The following is a 22,195-nucleotide window of genomic DNA, read 5'->3' as shown; positions in this document are numbered from 1 at the left end:
CCCAAGAAGCATATTGTCAAGTAATTCTCTTGAGTTTCACCACCTTTTTATAGATTTCCAGGACATTGTTTAGGACTTTATGGAGCATGCAGAACTTCGAGATGTTAACTTCAGAATAGTTTGTAGAGCAGTAAATATCTTGAGAATACCATAGCGCAGAGCTTTGTAAAGTCTCATGATAAGTGTCGAGCAAGTGCGTATCAAATCACATCTAGTCTATAAAACAACAAAATCTTAACCACAGATCAATTTGGAAGACCTAGAAATCATTAGGGACTTGATGTCGCATAATGCAGAGTATTAAAATAAATACATTTGGCACCTCCTTCCATGGAGATAGTGCAGAGATTGCTTGAGATCAGTCAGTAGTTTCAAGAACTCGTCAGAAGCTCCCTGAACTTCTCGGATGTTCCGTGAATTTACCCAAAATTTCGGTGACTTTTTCCAAGCTCCGTGAACTTTTCCGTGGATTTATTGAAAGTTCCGTGAATAATGAAAGAGAGAAGGATTAGTAATTTCGATTAAATTCCACTACCTTATTTGCTTATCTTTGACAGATACGCATATTTCGTCTACAATGTGCAGACTTCTTCAGTGTCTTGTACAGAATTTCTAAAAAGTCGAGCATTAGTACAAGACACTGAAGAAGTCTGCACATTGTAGACGAAATACGCGTATCTGTCAAAGATAAGCAAATAAGGTATTGGAATTAAATGGAAATTACTAATCCTTCTCTCTATCATTATATAGGTATTCCACTAAGACGCCCACATTCATCAGAGTTCCGTGAACATGCCAAAAGTTCCGTATCAAGGAACTTCCAACAAGTTTGCAGTACTTTTGACAAGAACTTGTTATAAGCACACACAACTTCCAACTAGTTCGCGGAGTTTTCGACATGTTCACAGAACGTCCAACAAGTGCAGAAGTTCTGACATGTTCATGGAACTTCTGTCACACTTACAGCATTTTCATAAAAATCAAAGTACCTCCAAGAAGTAGACGAAACATCCAAGAAGTTTATGGAAATTCCAAAAAGTTCACTTGATTTCCAAGAAGGTTACGGATCTTCCAAGAAGGTTACGGCCGGAGATGAATCAGCGTCTGACTGAAAATCGCCTTAATAAACACAACCAACCAACCAACCAAAAAGGTTACCGAACCTCCAAGAAGTTTACGGAGCTTCCCAGAAGTTTACGGAACTTCCGACACGATCACGGATCTTCTGAGAAGGTCTCTGATCCTTCGGGAAGTTCACAAAAGTTCTGAGAAGCTCACGGGAATTTCTAGTAAACTTAAGAAATGTTCCAGGCGTTCATCGAAAATCCGAGAGAATTTCAGAATATTCCTAGAATTCAGGATATTCCAAGGGAACTTATTGGAAGTTCTGAGCAAACATCAGCGAAGCTCCAGGTGAAATTTATAGAAGTTCCGAACGAAATTTATAGAAGTTCTTTAGAGAAGCCACGAGCGAACTCTAGAGAAGTTCCGAGGGAACATCGAGGACGTTACAAGTGATGTTCAAGGATGTTTTGTGGAAACAGAACATCCGACAAGTTCAGAATATTCTGAAAAGTTCACAGAACTTCGGACAAGCATACAGAATTTCCGAAAAGCTCTTGGAACTTCCAAAAAGTTAACGGAACTTTCAAAAAATTCACTTACCTTCCAAGAAGTTTACGGAACTTCCTAGAAATTTATGCAACTTCCAAAAAGTTTCTGAAAGTTCTAAGAACTTTACGAAACATCCTAGAAGTTTACGGAACATCCAAGTCTAAGAAGTGTACAGAGCTCACGGAGCTTCCGACAAGTTCACGGAACTTCTGAGATGTTTAGGAAAGTTCTGAGAAGTTCGTCGAAATTTCTTGTGAACTTTAGAAATGTTCCGAGCGTTCAGCGAAGATCCAAGAAGTTCTGAGCAAACATCAGCGAAGCTCCAGGTGAAATTCGTAGAAGCTTCGAACGAAATTTATAGAAGTTCTTTGGAGAAGCTATGAGCGAACTCTTGAGAAGTTCCGAGGGAACATCGAGGACGTTATAAGTGATGTTCAAGGATGTTTTTAGGAAACAGAACATCCGACAAGTTCAGAATATTCTGAAAATTTCACGGAACTTTGGACAAGCTTGCAGAATTACCAAAAAGTTCTTGGAACTTTCAAAAAGTTGACGGAACTTTCAAAAAGTTAACGGAATTTTTCAAAAAGTTCACTTACCTTCCAAGAAGTTTACGGAACTTCCTAGAAATTTATGCAACTTGCAAGAAGTTTAGGGAACTTCTAAGAACTTAACGAAACATCCTAGAAGTTTACGGAACATCCAAGTCTATGAGTTTACAGAGCTCACGGAGCTTCCGACAAGTTCACGGAACTTCTGAGAAGTTTAAGAAACTTCTGAGAAGTTCGTCGACATTTCTAGTGAACTTTAGAGATGTTCCAAGCGTTCAGGGAAGATCCATAAAGTTCTGAGCAAACATCAGCGAAGCTCCAGGTGAAATTCATAGAAGCTCCGAGCGAAATTTATAGAAGTTCTTTAGAGAAGCTACGAGCAAACTCTAGAGAAGTTCCGAGGGAACATCAAGGACGTTACAAGTGATGTTCAAGGATGTTTTGAACAGAAGATCCGACATGTTCAGAATATTCTGAAAAGTTCACGGAACTTTGGACAAGCATGCAGAATTTCCAAAAAGTTCTCGGAGCTTCCAAAAAGTTAACGGAATTTTCAAAAACTTCACTTACCCTCCAAGAAGTTTACGGAACTTCCTAGAAATTCATGCAACTTCCAAGAAGTTTCTGGAACTTCTATGAATTTATTGAAACATCCTAGAAGTTTACGGATCATCCAAGTCTAAGAAGTGAACAGAGCTCACGGAGCTTCCGACAAGTTCACGGAACTTCTGAGAAATTTAAGAAAGTTCTGAGAAGTTCGTCGAAATTTCTAGTGAACTTTTAAGATGTTCCGAGGGTTCAGCGAAGATCCAAAAAGTTCTGAGCAAACTTCAGCGAAGCTCCAGATGAAATTCATAGAAACTCCGTACGAAATTTATAGAAGTTCTTTAGAGAAGCTACGAGCGAACTCTACACACCAAAAAATTCTGAATTTTACTGGCGATGTAAACATCCATGCATGCATACATTCATAAATGTAAACTTCCTTTTCACGTAAACTAGCAGCTTGCAAGAAATGTTGCAAACAAAAGTGGAAAGTTGCATACAATATATGGAATTTTGCATGACATGTCTCATAAATTTACACGATCTATAATCTAAACTTGTATAATATATGACGCTCCATTTATGTGCACCATAGTAACGGAAATTTACACTACTTTTTTTTAGCTGTGTAGAGAATTTTCGAGGGAACATCGAGGACGTTATAAGTGATGTTCAAGGATGTTTTGAGGAAACAGAACATCCGACAAGTTCAGAATATTCTAAAATGTTCACGGAACTTTGGACAAGCCTACAAAATTTCCAAAAAGTTCTCGGAACTCCCAAAAAGCTAACGGAATTTTCAAAAAGTTCACTTACCTTCCAAGAAGTTTACGGAACTTCCAAGAAGTTTATGCAACTTCCAAGAAGTTTCTGGAAGTTCTAAGAACTTTACGAAACATCCTAGAAGTTTACGGAACATCCAAGTCTAAGAAGTGTACAGAGCTCACGGAGCTTCCGACAAGTTCATGGAACTTCTGAGATGTTTAAGAAAGTTCTGAGAAGTTCGTCGACATTTTTAGTGATCTTTAGAGATGTTCGTGTTCAGGGAAGATCCAAGAAGTTCTGAGCAAACATCAGCGAAGCTCCAGGTGAAATTCATAGAAGCTCCGAATGAAATTTAAAGAAGTTCTTTGGAGAAGCTATGAGCGAACTCTAGAGAAGTTTCGAGGGAACATCGAGGACGTTATAAGTGATGTTCAAGGATGTTTTGAGGAAACAGAACATCCGACAAGTTCAAAATATTCTGAAAAGTTCACGGAACTTTGGACAAGCATACAGAATTTCCAAAAAGTATCCGACATGTTCAGAATATTCTGAAAAGTTCACGGAACTTTGGACAAGCATGCAGAATTTCCAAAAAGTTCTCGGAGCTTCCAAAAAGTTAACGGAATTTTCAAAAACTTCACTTACCCTCCAAGAAGTTTACGGAACTTCCTAGAAATTCATGCAACTTCCAAGAAGTTTCTGGAACTTCTATGAATTTATTGAAACATCCTAGAAGTTTACGGATCATCCAAGTCTAAGAAGTGAACAGAGCTCACGGAGCTTCCGACAAGTTCACGGAACTTCTGAGAAATTTAAGAAAGTTCTGAGAAGTTCGTCGAAATTTCTAGTGAACTTTTAAGATGTTCCGAGGGTTCAGCGAAGATCCAAAAAGTTCTGAGCAAACTTCAGCGAAGCTCCAGATGAAATTCATAGAAACTCCGTACGAAATTTATAGAAGTTCTTTAGAGAAGCTACGAGCGAACTCTACACACCAAAAAATTCTGAATTTTACTGGCGATGTAAACATCCATGCATGCATACATTCATAAATGTAAACTTCCTTTTCACGTAAACTAGCAGCTTGCAAGAAATGTTGCAAACAAAAGTGGAAAGTTGCATACAATATATGGAATTTTGCATGACATGTCTCATAAATTTACACGATCTATAATCTAAACTTGTATAATATATGACGCTCCATTTATGTGCACCATAGTAACGGAAATTTACACTACTTTTTTTTAGCTGTGTAGAGAATTTTCGAGGGAACATCGAGGACGTTATAAGTGATGTTCAAGGATGTTTTGAGGAAACAGAACATCCGACAAGTTCAGAATATTCTAAAATGTTCACGGAACTTTGGACAAGCCTACAAAATTTCCAAAAAGTTCTCGGAACTCCCAAAAAGCTAACGGAATTTTCAAAAAGTTCACTTACCTTCCAAGAAGTTTACGGAACTTCCAAGAAGTTTATGCAACTTCCAAGAAGTTTCTGGAAGTTCTAAGAACTTTACGAAACATCCTAGAAGTTTACGGAACATCCAAGTCTAAGAAGTGTACAGAGCTCACGGAGCTTCCGACAAGTTCATGGAACTTCTGAGATGTTTAAGAAAGTTCTGAGAAGTTCGTCGACATTTTTAGTGATCTTTAGAGATGTTCGTGTTCAGGGAAGATCCAAGAAGTTCTGAGCAAACATCAGCGAAGCTCCAGGTGAAATTCATAGAAGCTCCGAATGAAATTTAAAGAAGTTCTTTGGAGAAGCTATGAGCGAACTCTAGAGAAGTTTCGAGGGAACATCGAGGACGTTATAAGTGATGTTCAAGGATGTTTTGAGGAAACAGAACATCCGACAAGTTCAAAATATTCTGAAAAGTTCACGGAACTTTGGACAAGCATACAGAATTTCCAAAAAGTTCTCGGAACTTCCAAAAAGTTAACGGAGCTTTCAAAAAGTTCACTTACCTTCCAAGAAATTTATGGATCTTCTACGAACTTAACGAAGCATCCTAGAAGCTTATGGAACATCCAAGTCTAAGAAGTGTACAGAGCTCACGGAGCTTCCGACAAGTTCATGGAACTTCTGAGATGTTTAAGACAGTTCTGAGAAGTTCGTCGAAATTTCTAGTGAACCTTTAGGGAAGATCCGAGAAAATTTAAGAGAAGGATCTTACGAGGGACCTTCATGGACGTTCTGAGTAAACTTCAGGGAAGTTCCAAGTGAAATTCATAAAAGTTTCGGGTGAACTCTAGATTACTTCCGCAGGAACATTTAGGACATTACAGTTGATATTCAAGGACGTTTTGATGCAACTTTAGTATTCACAGAACGTCTGACAAGTTCAGAACATTCCGACAAGTTCATTAAACCTAAACGGCACCGGTGGTGTAGTGGTAAGCGTGATTACCTCTCACCCCAACAGGCCTGGGTTCAATCCCAGTCGGCGCCGCCGGGATGCTCTGAGGCATAATATCTCTGATCACGCCTTCCTTCGGATGGGAAGTAAAGCCGTTGGTCCCCGGTTCATGAGTTGATGGGTCGATAGGTAGGGTCCAGGTGTGGGAGCTGCCTTCCTGGCACGTCGGTAGCATTGGTGCTCAGTACGGAAAACAAGATCGACGGAAAAAACAAACCAAAGGAAAAAAAAAAAAAAAAATTGAACTTCGGACAAGCTTACAGAATTCCCAAAAACTTTACGGAACTTCCAAGAAGTTCATGAAACATCCAAGAAGTCTTCGAAACTTACAAGAAGCTTACAGAATTTCCAACAAGTGCGTAAAGCTCACGGAGCTTCCGACAAGTTCATTGAACTTCTGAGAAGTTCACAAAAGTTCTGAGAAGTTCGTTGGATTTGTTTAGTGAACTTGCAAGATGTTTCAAGCGATCAGAGAAGTTCTGCGGCAATATGAAGGATATTCCGAGAGAACTTCATGGACGTCCTGAGCAATCTTAAGGGAAGTTCCAAGTGAAATTTATGGAAATTCTCTAGTGAAGTTTTGATTGAACCCAAGAGAAGTTTCGAAGGAACATCGAGGACATTACATTACATGATTTTCAAAGAAACTTTTTTTTAACTAGTTCGTATATTTGGTAGGCTCAATCGCGTTAGCTTTACGGAGCCTATAGTTCATTGTTCTTTATTTGTAACAAAACTCACTTAATTCTATATCTAGTAGGAGTTGGGCCAAGTAATCGCGACTTACTCGAGGTTAAAGAGGTATATCGTCGAAGGATAGGATCAGGGGAGGAGCTTGGGGGTAAGGTTTCGTTGTCTCATCAGAGCGTTGCTGCCAGTATGAATGGTAGTGCGGTTCTAGTTTCAACTGAATTCAACCGGCTATGGTGACCAGTGGGCGACGATGAGACTCATCGAGACGAGGGGACAAGACAAACAAAAACTATTAAAGAGAGACAAAAGACAAAGGAATTAAATTCTTATACTAGACATTTGAAGAAACACATAAACCGACTGCATATAGCAGATATCGCGAGTTCCCAACACGTCTCTGATAGGAACATATTCGAAGAAACTTCAATGATGCTCCGAGTAACTTCATAGAAGTTTCTGGAGCTCACTCATAACTTCTCACTTCAGAACTTATCTCAAGCTCAATTGAAACTTCCCTGAAGTTCGCTTAAAGCTTCTCTGACGCTCGTCCAAAACTTCCTTGAAGAGTGGTTGGAACTTTTCTGAGGTTCGTTCAGAAATTCCTAAAAGTTCACTCGCATCTTTCATGAAGTTTGCTCAGAATTACGTTGCAGTTCACTCGGAACATCTCTAAAGTTCCCTCAGAACTTTTCCGAAGTTTGCTCGCAACTGCCCTGAAGAAGGTTTGAAACTTGCGCGATGTTTGCTCTGAAGTTCACTTGAAACTTTCCTGAGAGCTTCTTTGAAATTCGTCCAAAACTTCCTTGAAGAGTACTCCACACTTCTCTGAGGGTCGTTCAAAGTTTCCGTGAAGTTCACTCGGAACATCTCTAAAGTTTCATCGGAACTTCCTTCAGAATTTTTCTGAAGATCTTTCAGAAGTTATTTGAATTCCCTCATGACTTGGATTTTATTCTATCGAACGTCATTTGCTGATCTAAGCTTATATACGACGGGGAAACATACTAATCGCTATCAGAGCTGGTACGAACATAGGTATAGCGTGGAAATCAAAGACTGTCTATTTCGTGGTGGAGCAAGTTTCATCTACCAACAAACGGTATTTGTATTCATCATGGAATGGCTGTTCCTAGCTGTAACGTAATCAATTGAATTGTGATCCTAATTTAAAGCATTTGCAAGTCATCCTATTCTTAAGGCAATCATCCGAAATTCGAAAGCATATTGTTAAAGGGCTGGAGCAATGCAATAATCATTCGGTGATATTTTCGTATAGTGTAGAGGTACCATACATATTTTCTAGACCAACAATTGAAATAGGCGGAACAACCAAACGTAAACAATGGCTTTAAACGCAAATTCCCCGAGAATCAAACTACTCCCACGCAAACTAATCATGCCATTCAATAAAGGAAGTTTGCTCTATCAGATGGTGGTGTTAGATTGCTTCGATGTGTATTGATTATTGATGAGTTTGCATTTAAAGTATTGTTTACGTTTGGTTGTTCCGCCTGCTTCAATTGCTAGTTTTGATCGCATCGGAACTAAGTGTATGCGTAATTTCCGATCGATAGAACAGCAGTGACATCTGATGGGAAGTTAACCCATAAACATGGTTAAATGATTAATTATTTGTCATCAAAAAACAGTCGCAGGATTCATCACAGTGCTGGCATCAGATCACTTTGAGGTTTCTTTACATTCCATTGAACTTGTATGCAACATTGTTTGAGACTTGACAAGCAAGCTTTATACCGCGAATAGCTCGCGAGATGTCGTTAGTGAGATCCATGATGATATATATAAAAAAGTGGAGGCGGGGGGAGGGGGAATACCCCTCATCATCCCTCTCCAACGGGGGAGTTTGGTAAAGAGAGATGATTATCCCGAATCGTACCTTCCTCAAAGTTGTCCTTGCTCACTTTCTACTCTCTATATACAATTTTCCCACTGCCGTACTCTAGCGGAACTATCAACTCTATACTTTAATCTCCTCATCTATCGTATAAAATAACCAATTTAAGTCTGTGATTTGAAACTTGACATCTTCAACTATGAAAAATCGTTAGCTTCACGCAGAAGTATTATAAACATATATAGTTAAAGAAAAAATATTTAAAGATTTACGTCTGTTTGTCTGTGATGAAAAGAAAACATCGAAAGAGAGTTTTGCAATCTGCAGTGATGTCTCCATTTTTGATATTTTTATTTACCCACTAAGTCGATTTCAACATAACCCGAGGACGAGAAAATAACGAATTAATATCAAATTCCGGTAGCATAACTGGCAGCCTAAATTTGATTGATGAGCCTGACCAAAAATAATACCTCAAAAAGGTTCTATGGATGACGAACTAATAAATTCGGTTAAGTTATACCTTTCTCGCGTGTCCCAATCTAAAAATTAATCCACTCATTCCATTTCGCGCGTTGATGTTGATCATCAACCAATCATCTGTGGTGCTTATCTGAACAGAACTTCCAAACTGAAATCAAACATTCGCAAAGCGTTGTTGATGAGTTTGTGTGACTTCGTTTTGCCGCGTTCTTCCAATCACCTCGGAGCGTTGACAGACAAACAGCTGGTTCAGATCATCGATGCCGTAGTCTCCTCTGTCAATGAATCACACGACGAAACTACCGGTTTTTGTCAAGTGTTTGTCACCCATCATTTCTTTTCACTGGGATGTGCTATGTAGAAAGAATCTTTGACTTATTGGCTCATTCATGTTTGGTGAAAAACCATGGTTTTGAAGTTTCCATAAATTACGACGTTTTGTTGCATTGAAATTTTGGAATTCCAGGGGCTTCTGTTTCCGTCACTCAAAGCATTACTATTTCGTTTTTTTTTCTAATTTGAAACTTCTATGACCTCTGATAGAACTACTTTTTAGAACAACTGCTCAATATTTTTTTTTTTGTGTATCTGTTTGTTCAACTATTAGTAAATAAAATGCGGTATAAGTCAATTCAAATGCCATAAGGGATTAACGAAATATAGCTAGAATTGCATAGAATGTTAGCAACTGATACAGCAGAACCATTTTCACAATTTGCAAACGTGTATTTATCCTAGCATGACGTTACTAATTGAGCGCGAATGATCACTATAAAAACGCTTACTAAATTCCGCGACACTACAGAGGGGCCTGACAGATTCTGTTTGCTTATTATATTTATTTTAGCAAGAACAACCCGGTCATACTCTTGAAGCGTGCTGTTAACGGCATCGGTCAACACTCTGACGAAAGAAAACCAATTCAATAAGCATCCATCCGTCCGCCACACTCGACACTCAACGAAGATACCGGTTCTCTGGAGTACGTAGAACGAGCTTAGAGAGCCTGAACGAAGCGAATCATGACACGGAACCTACCCTGCTCCGGCCCGTGTCTTGAAAATCTTCCTCTCCATCGGCAGCGCCGGTAAGTGCTTAAAATCTCGTTATTCAAATATTGTACCCCTCCCCTCCTCACCCCCTCACCCTTCTCGCTCGATTGCTCACCACCCAGTCCAACATTGATGATGGTCAGGATTTCTGCATAAATCATTCTGATTCTTCCCGAGCGTTGTTTAGCTGCACCTTGTCTTAGAAAAAGATCCACTTTTTTTTCCGTTTCCCCCTCAGGAGCTGCACATTTTTCATCCGAAGTAGAATCACACATGTTTGCCGTCGTCTTACGTTGACCACCGCGCTGACGGTGGCTACCGTGCTCGGAGTGCTGCTGGCCGGACTGGGACCTGTAACGACGGCACCGACCAGCGGCAAATGGAATCTCAGCATAACGTTTTCGGTGAGTGTGGGGATGGGTCTTTCTTATTCTGCTGCTCCACAGCTGCTGCTGGCTTCGAACTTCGTAGGGTTCCGTGTCTTCACAGTATGCAGCTCGTTGAAGTATGTACAATTTCGGGACGTGTGTCGTGTCGACAGGTAAATTGAGTTTTGATGTCAAAGAAGGTGCATTTCTGACTGGAGAACTGGTTGAAAAGGTGTTGCTTCGGGGATGCAACAGCTTGTCTGTTAGTTGTTCTGCATTCTGGAAACATTGGACACACTCACAGCTGGATGGCTGAAAACGGAACATTTCTTTAAGAATGTAGGTACGATGCAACCGGGTTTTCAATTTAATTTTTTTTTCTAACACGGTTGATTTGCATTTGTTTGTCTTGGAGCAAACTGATACTTTTGGGGTGGGTAAATTTTTGGAGAGTTTCTATTCGTAAATTTAGAGGAAAACTGATGAATGAGCACCTATCCAAGTGTTTGATGCGTCTGCTGCCACGATGATAGGCAGTTTGGGATCGTAATGCGTCGGGAATAAATTTGATTGAAGTGTTGCCTTTAACCGGTCGAAAGCCTTCTGACACTTGCAAGTCCATCGCCATTTAGTTTCTTTCTTCAGCAGTTGGTCCATCGGATGAAGCAATTCGTATAAGTGGCGCACGATTCTTCCATAAAAAGTAGAAGGGTCTGTGCCTAGGGGCACGAACGGAAGCTTGAAGTAGGACCGCTAGTGGACGGAAGAAATGTAAAGAGCATTTAGTTCTTTTAATTGATCAATTATCTATTAACTCAACTCTTTCCGTTTTTGAATTGCAGGCGTACCAAATTTGTAGTATTTTTTTTCAAAGAGAAAGTTGATTAAGATAACACTAGTTTACAGCATTTTTGAACTCGGTAAGGTGATGATCATTTCCAATGCAAAATCCTACGCTGAATTCAATGCCGTGGTCAGAAAAACTTAAAGTAGAGCCATTTTTGAAATATACAAAAATTTTGATTTTTTGAATTTTGGACAAAAGTACGATTACTAAAATGTCAATATCTTTGGAACTAGTGCACCAATTTTAAATCTTTTTTTGTAAAAATGAAGCTAAATAAATTTGCTATCGTTCACTAGAATATTATGTCTTGATTAAAAATTTAATTTTGAAGTCATTTAAAAATTTACAGCATTTTTTTTTTATTTTTCCTGCGAATTTTCCATAAAAATCTTGTTTTAATCAACATTTTTAATGGGATAAAAAGATTCAAAAAACCATTCCATAATTTATTCTTAAAGTCCATTCAAAACCGGAGAAAATGAGCCTTTAATGGATGAAATCGGTTGGAAATTGTCGAAGTTATGAGCATTTTTGTAAAACACTTAAAAATGTTGCTGAAATACAACAGCTTTAGAGTTCCTTTTCTAGGTGTCGTTGTAAGCATCCAAATCGCATGTAAAGTTTTCATGGGAGATTCTTTTCTCTACATATCAATTTGATTAAGGCATATCAGGATTTAAAACCGAGTTGATACAAAAGAAATTTATTTAGGATTAATTAAAAATGATTGAGAATCGAATGACTTTTTCTTCGATGTTTTGAACTTGTTTCTCGAATCAGAAACCAACAATAGTCACCCATCATTGCTTAATCCCAAAACCCTTGGTAACGACGTTCCATCATCTTCATTTGTTGGTGAAAACGTTCGCCGTGCTCATCACTCTCGTCACCAAGATTTTCCGGGAAAAAATCCATGTGAGAATGTATGTATCTTCAAAGACATATTCACACCTGTGTTCAGTGAAATAAAAGGATTTGAAATTAATTATATGTAACAAACACAATATTTTTTATTTATACCTATTTTCTCATAATTTTTGAGCAATTCATCGACGGCTTCCTCATAATCTGGGCTTCTGAAATTTCCTAAAAAGGTTGTGACAACACGCTGGAACGATTTCCACGCTTCTTCCTCATCTGGTGTCAAAACTGTATTGAATGCGGAATCATTGAGCAGTTTTTTGATCTGTGGGCCAACAAATACACCTTCCTTTATCTTTGCGTCAGATAAATTTGGAAATACTGATTTCAAGTACTGGAATGCCGGCCCTTCTTTTTGCAACGCTTTGACGAAATTTTGTGACGTCCTTGTTGCTTAACTTTTGTCAAGCAGAAATAACAATCCGTTGCATGACAAAACGGTCGACGCCATATGGTGGGCATGTCAAAGGACAAATAGCGACTGACAGATAACAAATAAGTGAGTTAGTAAGTAAGACATTAACACTTATCAAAAATAGATGAAGTAAGATAATGTCGATCAGGAAAGAACAAAGCACTACCATGCTGTACATAAATTGTTTATATGAAAGTTATTCAAAAAATCAATTTACCTTGCGCCTGACATCCACCTAGCCAAGCACGTTTTGCACGAACTACATAATACTTTTGGAATCCACGGTTCGTCAAAGTCTCCAGGATCAATTTTAAAATAAAGCCTGTATGCAGTTTGCAACGAAGCAGTGAAATTGACCGATTTTGTAAATATATAGTTGCCACACGCGTAACAAAACTTTTGAGGATCATTTTTACACTTGAATTCACGTTTTGTCGTATACATCGTTAAGCAATGTTAAAGAAAGAAAGCTGTCAAATTGAGTTGGTTGCGTTAGGTTCTCGCCGAGCGGTCTCACAAACACTAGCGTAAATTATATTGTTGAAAATATCCCATTTAATTTTGCGTGACAGCTGGTAGTGTTAGTGAAATGCACCGTATGCGTACACGTCTGCAGAAAGGCTTACTGGAAGTGGTGCATGAACCAAGGAGCGGGACAACGGCCAATCTTGGAACAGTCAATTTCCATGATTTTACAAAAAATTTCATAACTTCGACAATTTCCAACCGATTTCATCCATTAAAGGCTCATTTTCTCCAGCTTTTAATGGAATTTAAGAATAAATTATGGAATGATTTTTTGAATCTTTTTATCCCATTAAAAATGTTGATTAAAACAAGATTTTTATGGAAAATTCGCAGGAAAAATAAAAAAAAATGCTGTAAATTTTTAAATGACTTCAAAATTAAATTTTTAATTAAGACAATTTTGTAGTGAACGATAGCAAATTTATTTAGCTTCACTTTCGTAAAAAAAGATTTAAAATTGGTGCACTAGTTCCAAAGATATTGACATTTTAGTAATCGTACTTTTGTCCAAAATTCAAAAAATCAAAATTTTTGTATATCTCAAAAATGGCTCTACTTTAATTTTTTCTGACCACGGCATTGAATTCAGCGTAGGATTTTGCATTAGAAACGTTGGTCAACCACTAAAGTTCACACTTTTTATGTTGTTTTGTAAACTAGTGTAATCAATCAAAATCACTTGCACCCCTGCTTCCAAGTTTGGTTACAAGATTACAACTCTGGAGAGCATTTTGTGTGGTCGTTGGGGGCTTGTGGTTCTGAATATGGACAATCAAGCACAACTTTTTACTGATGTAAGCTTGATGAGCCGTTTTGTTGCCAAAGTTGATGATGATTTAACCTCCGAAGCTGTACATCGATGGCCGGAGACACGTTTGACACCGACCAGTCAATTGTTGCTTGTTAGGTGTGAAGGAGTGGACTAGCCACCACCTTCCTAATGCTGCTATTGCTGTTCACCACGAAGCGAAAATGAGCTTATGCCATTTTTTTTGCCATTTAAATGATCTTTATTTCTTGTGATCGTGTGGTTTACATGTATGAATTTGTTAAGTGACACAGATGCGTCTTTTCAACTTTGGTACATTTGAGATTTTAATTATTATTTACAGTTCCTAGTCCTATCAGGCCTATTTTAAAGTATGACCACCTTGGTGGGATTGGTTTGATTTGAATTGGAAAAGGGAGACTACTTATAACTACTATTTACAACTACAACTAACCTACAACTACTATGTACACCTAACCTACTATATACAAATTGCTTATCAAAGCATGTTCTGATAAATTACATTTTTGTGTAAATTTAGTCTTAATTTCGTTAATTTTGGAATCTATTTTGGCAATGCCTGCCTCTTCATGTAAATTTGTTATTCTAGTGTCGAAAGGACGATCAAGAACCATCCTCAGCACTCTATTCTGAGCGACCTGAATTTTGTTCCTGTGAGTCTGTGCACATGATTCCCACACCGGAGCTGCGTAGAGGATCGCAGGTGCTACGATTTGTTTGTAGACGGCCAGTTTGTTCACCCTTGAAAGGCGGGATCTGCGGCAAATCAGCGGATACAGACTCCTAACCAAGGCGGAACACTTGACTACGGTTTTCTCCACATGCGAGCGGAATAGGAGCTTTTCGTCAAACAACATCCCGAGATAGGTTACTTCGGCGGACCACTCAACCCTTGTGCCATCCATGATTACAGTACAAGAGGGAGCCGGTTTTAGTTTGGGTGATTGCCGATGGAGGAACATGATTGTTTGTGTTTTGGAAGCATTGATTTTGATTTTCCACGTGGTGGCATAATCAGCAAAGGCGTTAAGGCATCGTTGAAGTTTGTTCGTTATTTCGCGAGGCATCCTTCCTTTGACGGCTATTGCGGTATCATCTGCGAACAGGAAAAACACGCAACCGTCTCCAAGGGGAGGAATGTCGGAAGTGTAAATGCTGTAAAGCAAGGGTCCCAGCAGACTGCCTTGCGGGACTCCTGCTGGGATGGAAAACGTGTCGGAAAGGCAACCATTCAACGATACCTTAAACGACCTTTGCTGGAGGTAGCTACGGGTGATTTTAACCAGATGTAATGGAAAGTTGAAGTTACAAAGCTTGTATACAAGCCCATTGTGCCAGACATTATCAAACGCTTTCTCAACGTCTAACAATGCCATGGCTGTGGACTTGGATACAGCTTTGTTACTTCGGATGTTATTCATCACCCGCACTAGCTGGTGATTGGTGGAGTGCCCCTTTCTGAACCCAAACTGTTCCGGAAGGAGAATGTTATTTTCCTCGACAAACTTGAGCAAACAATTGAGAATGAGTTTCTCGAACAATTTGCTCAGCGCTGAAAGGAGGCTGATTGGTCTGTAGCTTGAAGCTAGCGTTGGGTCCTTCCCGGGTTTGCGGATAGGTATGATTTTCGCTGTCTTCCAGATACTTGGAAAGTAGTGCAGTTCCAAGCATCTGTTGAAGACAGCAGCCAGCAGAGAGTGAACCTTCATGCTGAGATTTTTCAACACTAGGTTGAATATACCGTCAAACCCGGGGGCCTTCATGTTTTTGGTGCATTTCAGCGCTGAGCAAATCTGTTCCACTGTGATTCTATCCTCCGGAGGGATGGCACAAGGGGAGGAATCAAGGTTGAGTGCGCATTGCTCAACCTGAACTTCGAGCGGACTTTGGATGTTGGAGCCAAGCAAGTGCGATTTGGCAATATGCTCACCAATCGCATTTGCTTTCTCCTGAGGGGTGATTATGAGCCGATCGTCATCATTTTCATCTTTTAGTGGCGGAATGGGTTTAGGGTGCGTCTTTAAGACTTTGGCAACTTTCCAGAATGGTCTGGAGCGGTCGTCCAGATTCTGGACAAGCCGCCCGAAACTTTCGTTCCGGAGTGAGACCATTCTGGAAGCAATCTCCTTGTTCAGATTGGCCATTTCACGTTTCCTCGCTAGATCTCCAGTCCTCTGAAACTGGCGTCTACGAACATTTCTCAGGCGAATTAAGAGATGGGTGTGGGAATCAATGGCAATAAACTTACCCCTCACAGGAACTCGTCGGACGCACGCCTCGTCAGCCACGGTTATGGCTTGGTGGAGTACTTCCAACGCTCGGTCGATGTCCTCCACGGAGTCAAGCGGCGGGTTGTCGATGATGTGCCTGTCTACCACGCGTCCAAACTGGGCCCAGTTTACGCGATGGTAGTCCTTGCGCAGGCTTGGAGCAGCAGCTACGTTGTATCCCAGTTCAGCCACCACCGGTTGATGGTCGGAGCTGAGTTCGTTTAAGGCTACCGGCTTGGACAAGCCGGTATTTGAAAGAAACAGGTCTAGCGTCGATGGGTTGCCTGCCGGTGAGATGAATGTTGGCTCGTCCGAGAACCAAACGGAGTACAGCCCATGCTGCGAATGGTCTAACAGCAGACGACCGTTCTGGTTCTGTTGGTAGTTCCGCCATGCCTCATGACGAGCATTCAGATCTCCTCCAACAACGAAGCGGGAACCGGTACGGGTGATGGTGGACAGGTCCTTCTTAAATTTAGCCGCTAGTCCACTGCTGGCGGCACACTGTCGAGGGCAGTAGACGGCGATGAACTGGACGTATCCAGTCGACGACTCCACCTCCACACCAAGGGCCTCGATTATAGAGGTGCGGATATGGGACAGAGTGTGGTATTTTATTCCTTTCTTGACGACGACCGCAACACCACCCCCCCTGGAGCTGGTGCGATCAAGCCGGATAATGTTGTGGTCAGGCAACCAGAAGCTGTCGCCGGACTTTAGATGGGTCTCGGTTAGAAGGCCCACGTCGATGCTGTGCTTGCGGAGGAAGTCGGCAAGCTCAATCTCTTTTGCTCTTACAGAGCAAGCATTCCAGGTGACGATAGTTAGCGGTTTAGACGCCATACTGGATGATGAACTTACCGAGCACCTGGATCTGTTCGGGCTTATTGCGGCACTTACGAAGAGCACCGGACATGTTGACGAAAATTTCCATCAGTTCATCCGCTGAGAACAGATCGGGGTTGTTGTTTTGCGCTGTTGGTTGTCTCCAGAATCCAGGGGGGGATGGAGAGCTTTGGCCAGCAAAATCACCGGAAGCTTCTTGAGGGGGGGCGGGTTGCACCCGCGAATTCGCTTGCCTTTGCTGGGGAGCACGAAGAGGCGGAAAATCCTCCGTCCTGAATGCTGGGGTTTTGTCCTTCTTGCGTCCTGGTTGATTGTTGCTTGACGCCTGCTTTCGGATGCGTTTGAAGTCCTCGCGTTTGGAGCACTGTCTGTCGGAACCTTGATGTGCACCACCACAGTTAGCGCATTTTATCGCCACGGCTCCATCCGCAGGGCAGTTGGAAGTGGCGTGTTCTTGAGCGCAGTTGCTGCAGCGTGGCTTGATGTTGCAGTTGCGGGTACCGTGTCCAAAATTGATGAGCTAATGCCATACAGCAGCGCTCTTTTATATCTTTTCAGGTTGAAGCAGAATGATGTGCAACCAAGTGGTATAAAAGCTACAAAGACTCCTCCCATTATGAGTAGTTTGCTATCAAGTAGCGACACTGGTTTTTTTCCTTTTGCGTACACGGCGAATGAGAACGACCCTAATTTGAGTTTAGTTCACCCGTAATCGCTAAAAATGTAGGAACTAAGCGATGAGTAAATTTGTCTCATGGTTTCCTGTGGAAAACCTAAAAACTCTGCCAGAAAATGAGGAAATTGACGAAAGTTTTATTCAGTCTCGGAGTAGTACCAATAGACTGAGTGAATCCAATCTTTACTTTTTTCAAATTCGGGAATGTTTCCCTGGAAAATCCTGGAAAACTCGGGAAAACATGAGGCAAATTTACTCATCGCAGAGTTCCTGCACTTTATTTCTTATTTCTGAGCGAACTAAACTCAAATTTGGGTCAACCTCATTCGCCGTGATATCACCTTGAAAGATATCGGCGCCGGTGGTTAGCAGGCCTGGGTTCAATCTCAGTCGGCGCCACCGGCATGTTCTAAGGCATAACATCTCTGGTCCAGGCTTCCAGTGCGCGCGCTACCGTATGCGAGACGCAATACGAATAGTCTCATAATCATAGCAGTCTCATGCGCAAGAGATTTATAGCACTCTGTTTCTCTCTCTTCAGTTTTGTCGCATCTCACATTCTCATAATGTCTGTGTGTCGCACTGTTTTGTAAGCACAGCACATTTCCGGATGTATGCGTTTCACGAGAACGAGTATCATGCGACGTCGCGTGAGCCGAAGCTCATGCGCTTTTTGCAATGAGACGTCGCTAAGCGACGTTTCAATGCGACATCGAAATAACAAACTCAACTGGAAGACCAACTCGTGTTCTTGATGTGGGGAAAGTGTTGTTTTGTTTTGGAAACGATGGAAAGCGACCTAGCTACTACACTCTTATCGAACATGGAGAAGTGTCGGATGGTTATGACCAACAAAGTTTTCCTAGCGGCAATTTTCGTTGATTAAAGGATTAACTTGAAAAATAGCCCATTCATAACGAACGAAGTAAGAGATGTGGCTTTGGTAAGCGAAATGTACAATCAAGTTGTGGTTTATTTGCTCGTTAATATGCTTTTTTTTTAATTTCACCGAGGGTCCACGGTACTAACATTAAGACTATTTGGAAATCTGTCGTCGCAAATTGATTGTTTAAATGTGTTATAAATGTGTTCTGTTATGATAAATTGGGCTGAAATTTTGACGCAAAACTACAAATATGTTGAATTTCGCGTGTAAGAAATACCAAATTTTTTGAAGCACCTGCTGGAAGGTGACAATAAAAATAAAATTTGTGCATAGCTGATCGGACAAAGGTCAATGGAAAAGCAAGTTTTGTGTCAAAAATTTCAACTCAATTGATCTGACAGAACACATTTACAACATGTTAAACTTGGTTAATTTTTAAGTGCAGACTTGTGTGTATGCAATGAGAAGTCACCACCAACGTTTTTGCAGCAAAGTACACTTCTGCGTTGAAAATAATCCCTTAAAATAGTGTTCACTCAAGCCAGACAAATAAAAATATTAATCTTCAGAGTTCTATCATTACTAGCGTGTTGATATTATGTAATGGGAAAAATCATTTGACCGTTTTCTCGTGCTACTCTAATTTTTCAAATCTGGCTGAAAAATTGAAATGTAGCTGAGAGAATTCTTGATCTTATGATATCATTAACTCATTTTTTGTTTTTATTTTGCTACTTAGTCCCTTCTGACTTAAGGCCGACCATATAATCTTGTTTAGTATAGTGCTGTTTTACATTCAAAATCGTCCATTTATATTTTTACTGGTCTGAGTAAAAGTATTCTGAGGGATTCTGAGTTTAATTTGGTGCAAATGCGCAATAACTTGTTTATTTTTCCACCAAATGGGCTGAAAGCTTCAGAGGCTTCCAAAAAATGTGTTTTAGAAGATTTCCGCATAAGGACTTGTTGAAGGACACATAGTTCCACAGATATTCCGGTATTATTTGGGTGCTAACATGCTAACGGTATATCCCAACTACCGTAAGGTTGCCATCCACCGCTCACGTAGCCTTCCTTTACCTTCCTTTAGCATCCTTTCGACAAGCAATTGCGTCTTCCTAGGATCATTAGTGGTGATCTTACGGTGATTCCAGTATATCTCTGGAACCATGAGTTGAGTCTGCTTGAATCTATACTAGAAGATATTTCTGGAACCATCTAAAAACTTTACCCCATTTCAAAATCCACATGTGCAAAGAGCCACAAGTCTTCTGTGAACAAACCCTTGCAGTCCCTTATCTCGTCACCCAACAACATCACATATGATGGGACCGCGAGAGTCAAAGCATGCGAAACAGCGCACGGCGATGGCGCCCTGAGAGAGCGCATTGAGATGTTTCAATGAAACAGTCGCATGTGATTGAATACATGCGTCGCATTGAGAGAGCAATGCGATGAGACAAACAAAAATTGAAACGCTCGAATTTGTTGAGAGCGTGTTGCTTGTCGCGCGCATCGTTCTGGTATCTCTTTTGTACAATAATGTAGCACACCATGGATTTGAGAGTCATGCGACGCTCCGTCTCACAGCTCGCTGTCGCATTTGTGTACGCGTGAGATTTCCGGAAGCCTGCTCTGGTCACGCCTTCCTTCGGGAAGTAAAGCCGTTGGTCCCCGGTTGAGTTGATGGGTCGATTGGTAGGGTTCAGGTGTGGGAGCTGCCTCCCTGGCGTCGGTAGCATTGGAGCTCAGTACGGAAAACAAATCTCGCGTCACTTTTCAATAGGTCCTATCTACATTGATCGATTCTCTTCATCGACACTCTCTTTCGTAAATAACTCGGCTCCACAAATGTTTTCTGCCGTCTTCGTCGAATTAGATGCTAGATTGTTGCTTCTTCCATCGAAAATATTCGGCCGTGGCGATTCAAAGTTGATCAAAATAATTTGTACCCCTGCTTCCAGTTTGATTACATGAGCATTTTGTGTGGTCGTTGGTTCTGAATATGGACAAACAGGCAGATGAATTCTATTCCTACTCTTTACTGTAATAAGCTTGGTGGCCCTGAAAAGAGCCGTTTTGTTGCCAAAGTCGGTGATGATTTAACCTCCGAAACCAAACAGAGTGCGTCTCTGTCACTTCAAAACGTAGATGACATCCATGGCCGCTTACGCTTGGCGTGTTTAGTGTAGGTGACAGCATCACGGATCTCATTTTTCAGGAACACCTTCACCACACCTCGTAAATCAGACCGGAGATACGTCAGACACCGCCACGGCGAGCCAGACGACGGATGGTGGTTATCTCGAAGAATTTGCGTTTGGTTCTGAATATGGCGATGAATGTGCAAAATATTACACATTTCCATCCTCCCTATTCGCACGCGCCCGAGGATCGGAGGCGAAAGCCACTTCGACTTGTTTCGTCTACTTACTACTCTCTGACGACTGTGCTTGGGAAGCAGCATATGCATGTAGGTAATTGGTGGATTTGTTAGTTAATTTGACGCTTTTGGACAATGCTGGACATTTACCAGTTTTTCAATAGTGTCTTGTTGAAAATTAACATTCGGAAGCATTGTTATCGATGCGTAGCCATATTTCTGATCGATTGGTGATAAAATTATTGAAATTGGTCCAGGGGGAGCTGAGTTATTAACGTTCAAAATCTTTCTTGTACCCCATATAGAAATCAAAGACGTAGTCCTACGTCAAAAATGACAGCGCCTAGGTACGTACTTGGCGGTGAAATTGCAGTTAAGGTCTTCACTTTCTCGGGATCTGGACGGATGTCTTGTGCGTCCACGATGTGCTCCAAGTAGCGGAGTTGTGTTTGATACAAATGGCACTTCTCAGCTTTAACGTGAATACATTCTCCTTGAGTTGTTGGAAAAGTTGATTGAGTGAGGCTGCATGCGAGTCCATGTCGTTTCCGAACACGATGGCATCGTCGATGAAAGAGCGAACGCCAGGTATGTCCGCAATCATTCCATCCACCATGCGTTGGAACGTTCCCGGTGCTGACTTCACTCCTGGCGCAAGCCACGATAAGTATTGATCGTTAGTAGCTTATTGGAATCGTCGTCAACCTCGAGCTGCAGATACGCATCGGGAAGGTCGATGATGCTGAAAACGGTTGAGCGAAAATTTCATCCGTTGTAGGAATTGGATAATGGTTAGATTCCAATGCCTCCTTGAGTCCTGTCGAGTAATCCGCACAGATGCGAACTCGTTCGGCTTTCGTATCGCCACGATAGGAGCAGCCCATTTGGAGAAGTCGACTAGCTCGATGATGTTCAGCATTTCCAACCGTGCGAGTTCGGCATCGACCAATTTGTATTGAATTGAATTGTATTGAAGGGAACTGGCTGTTTGGGACAGACAAAATGCTTTACTTTCATTGTCTTGTAGTGCTGATCGATCGATTTCATCTTCACTTAATTGCAGACCGTATCGATGGGAACTGACCACAAGCTCAAGCAGTTTGATCCAGTCGATGCCTAGTAAAGTCTGGAACGCGCAAAAATGGGTCAACTTCAAATTGGTGTCTTTCTGTTAAAAATGCATAAAAAACCTGAAATGCTGCATTTGGAAGTTGAGTGTATATACAATGGTTGCTATGATGAGTTTTCACCACTTGCTCTCCAGTTTTCAAAATGACGTCCAAACAAGGGAGC

At 41.0% G+C, this 22,195-nt stretch overlaps 1 protein-coding gene across 1 annotated transcript in view; it reads left to right on the top strand.

Moving 5' to 3' along the window:
• LOC135712282 (phospholipase A1-like) overlaps positions 1-22,195 on the top strand; it is an 88,306-nt gene that overhangs the window by 15,408 nt on the left and 50,703 nt on the right. The window contains exons 2-3 of the mRNA XM_065235246.1: positions 9,768-10,007; positions 10,211-10,376. Coding sequence (XP_065091318.1) covers positions 9,943-10,007; positions 10,211-10,376 — 231 coding nt within the window. The 5' untranslated portion in view covers positions 9,768-9,942. The remainder of the gene's footprint in view (positions 1-9,767; positions 10,008-10,210; positions 10,377-22,195) is intronic.

Source organism: Ochlerotatus camptorhynchus, unplaced genomic scaffold (genome assembly GCF_037179485.1).
Source record: "Ochlerotatus camptorhynchus isolate MF236.1 unplaced genomic scaffold, CSIRO-AGI_Acam_v1.1 ptg000467l, whole genome shotgun sequence".
Lineage (NCBI taxonomy): Eukaryota > Metazoa > Arthropoda > Insecta > Diptera > Culicidae > Ochlerotatus > Ochlerotatus camptorhynchus.
Note: the sequence above shows the minus strand (reverse complement) of the source record. Positions and strands in the feature narration are given on the sequence as shown.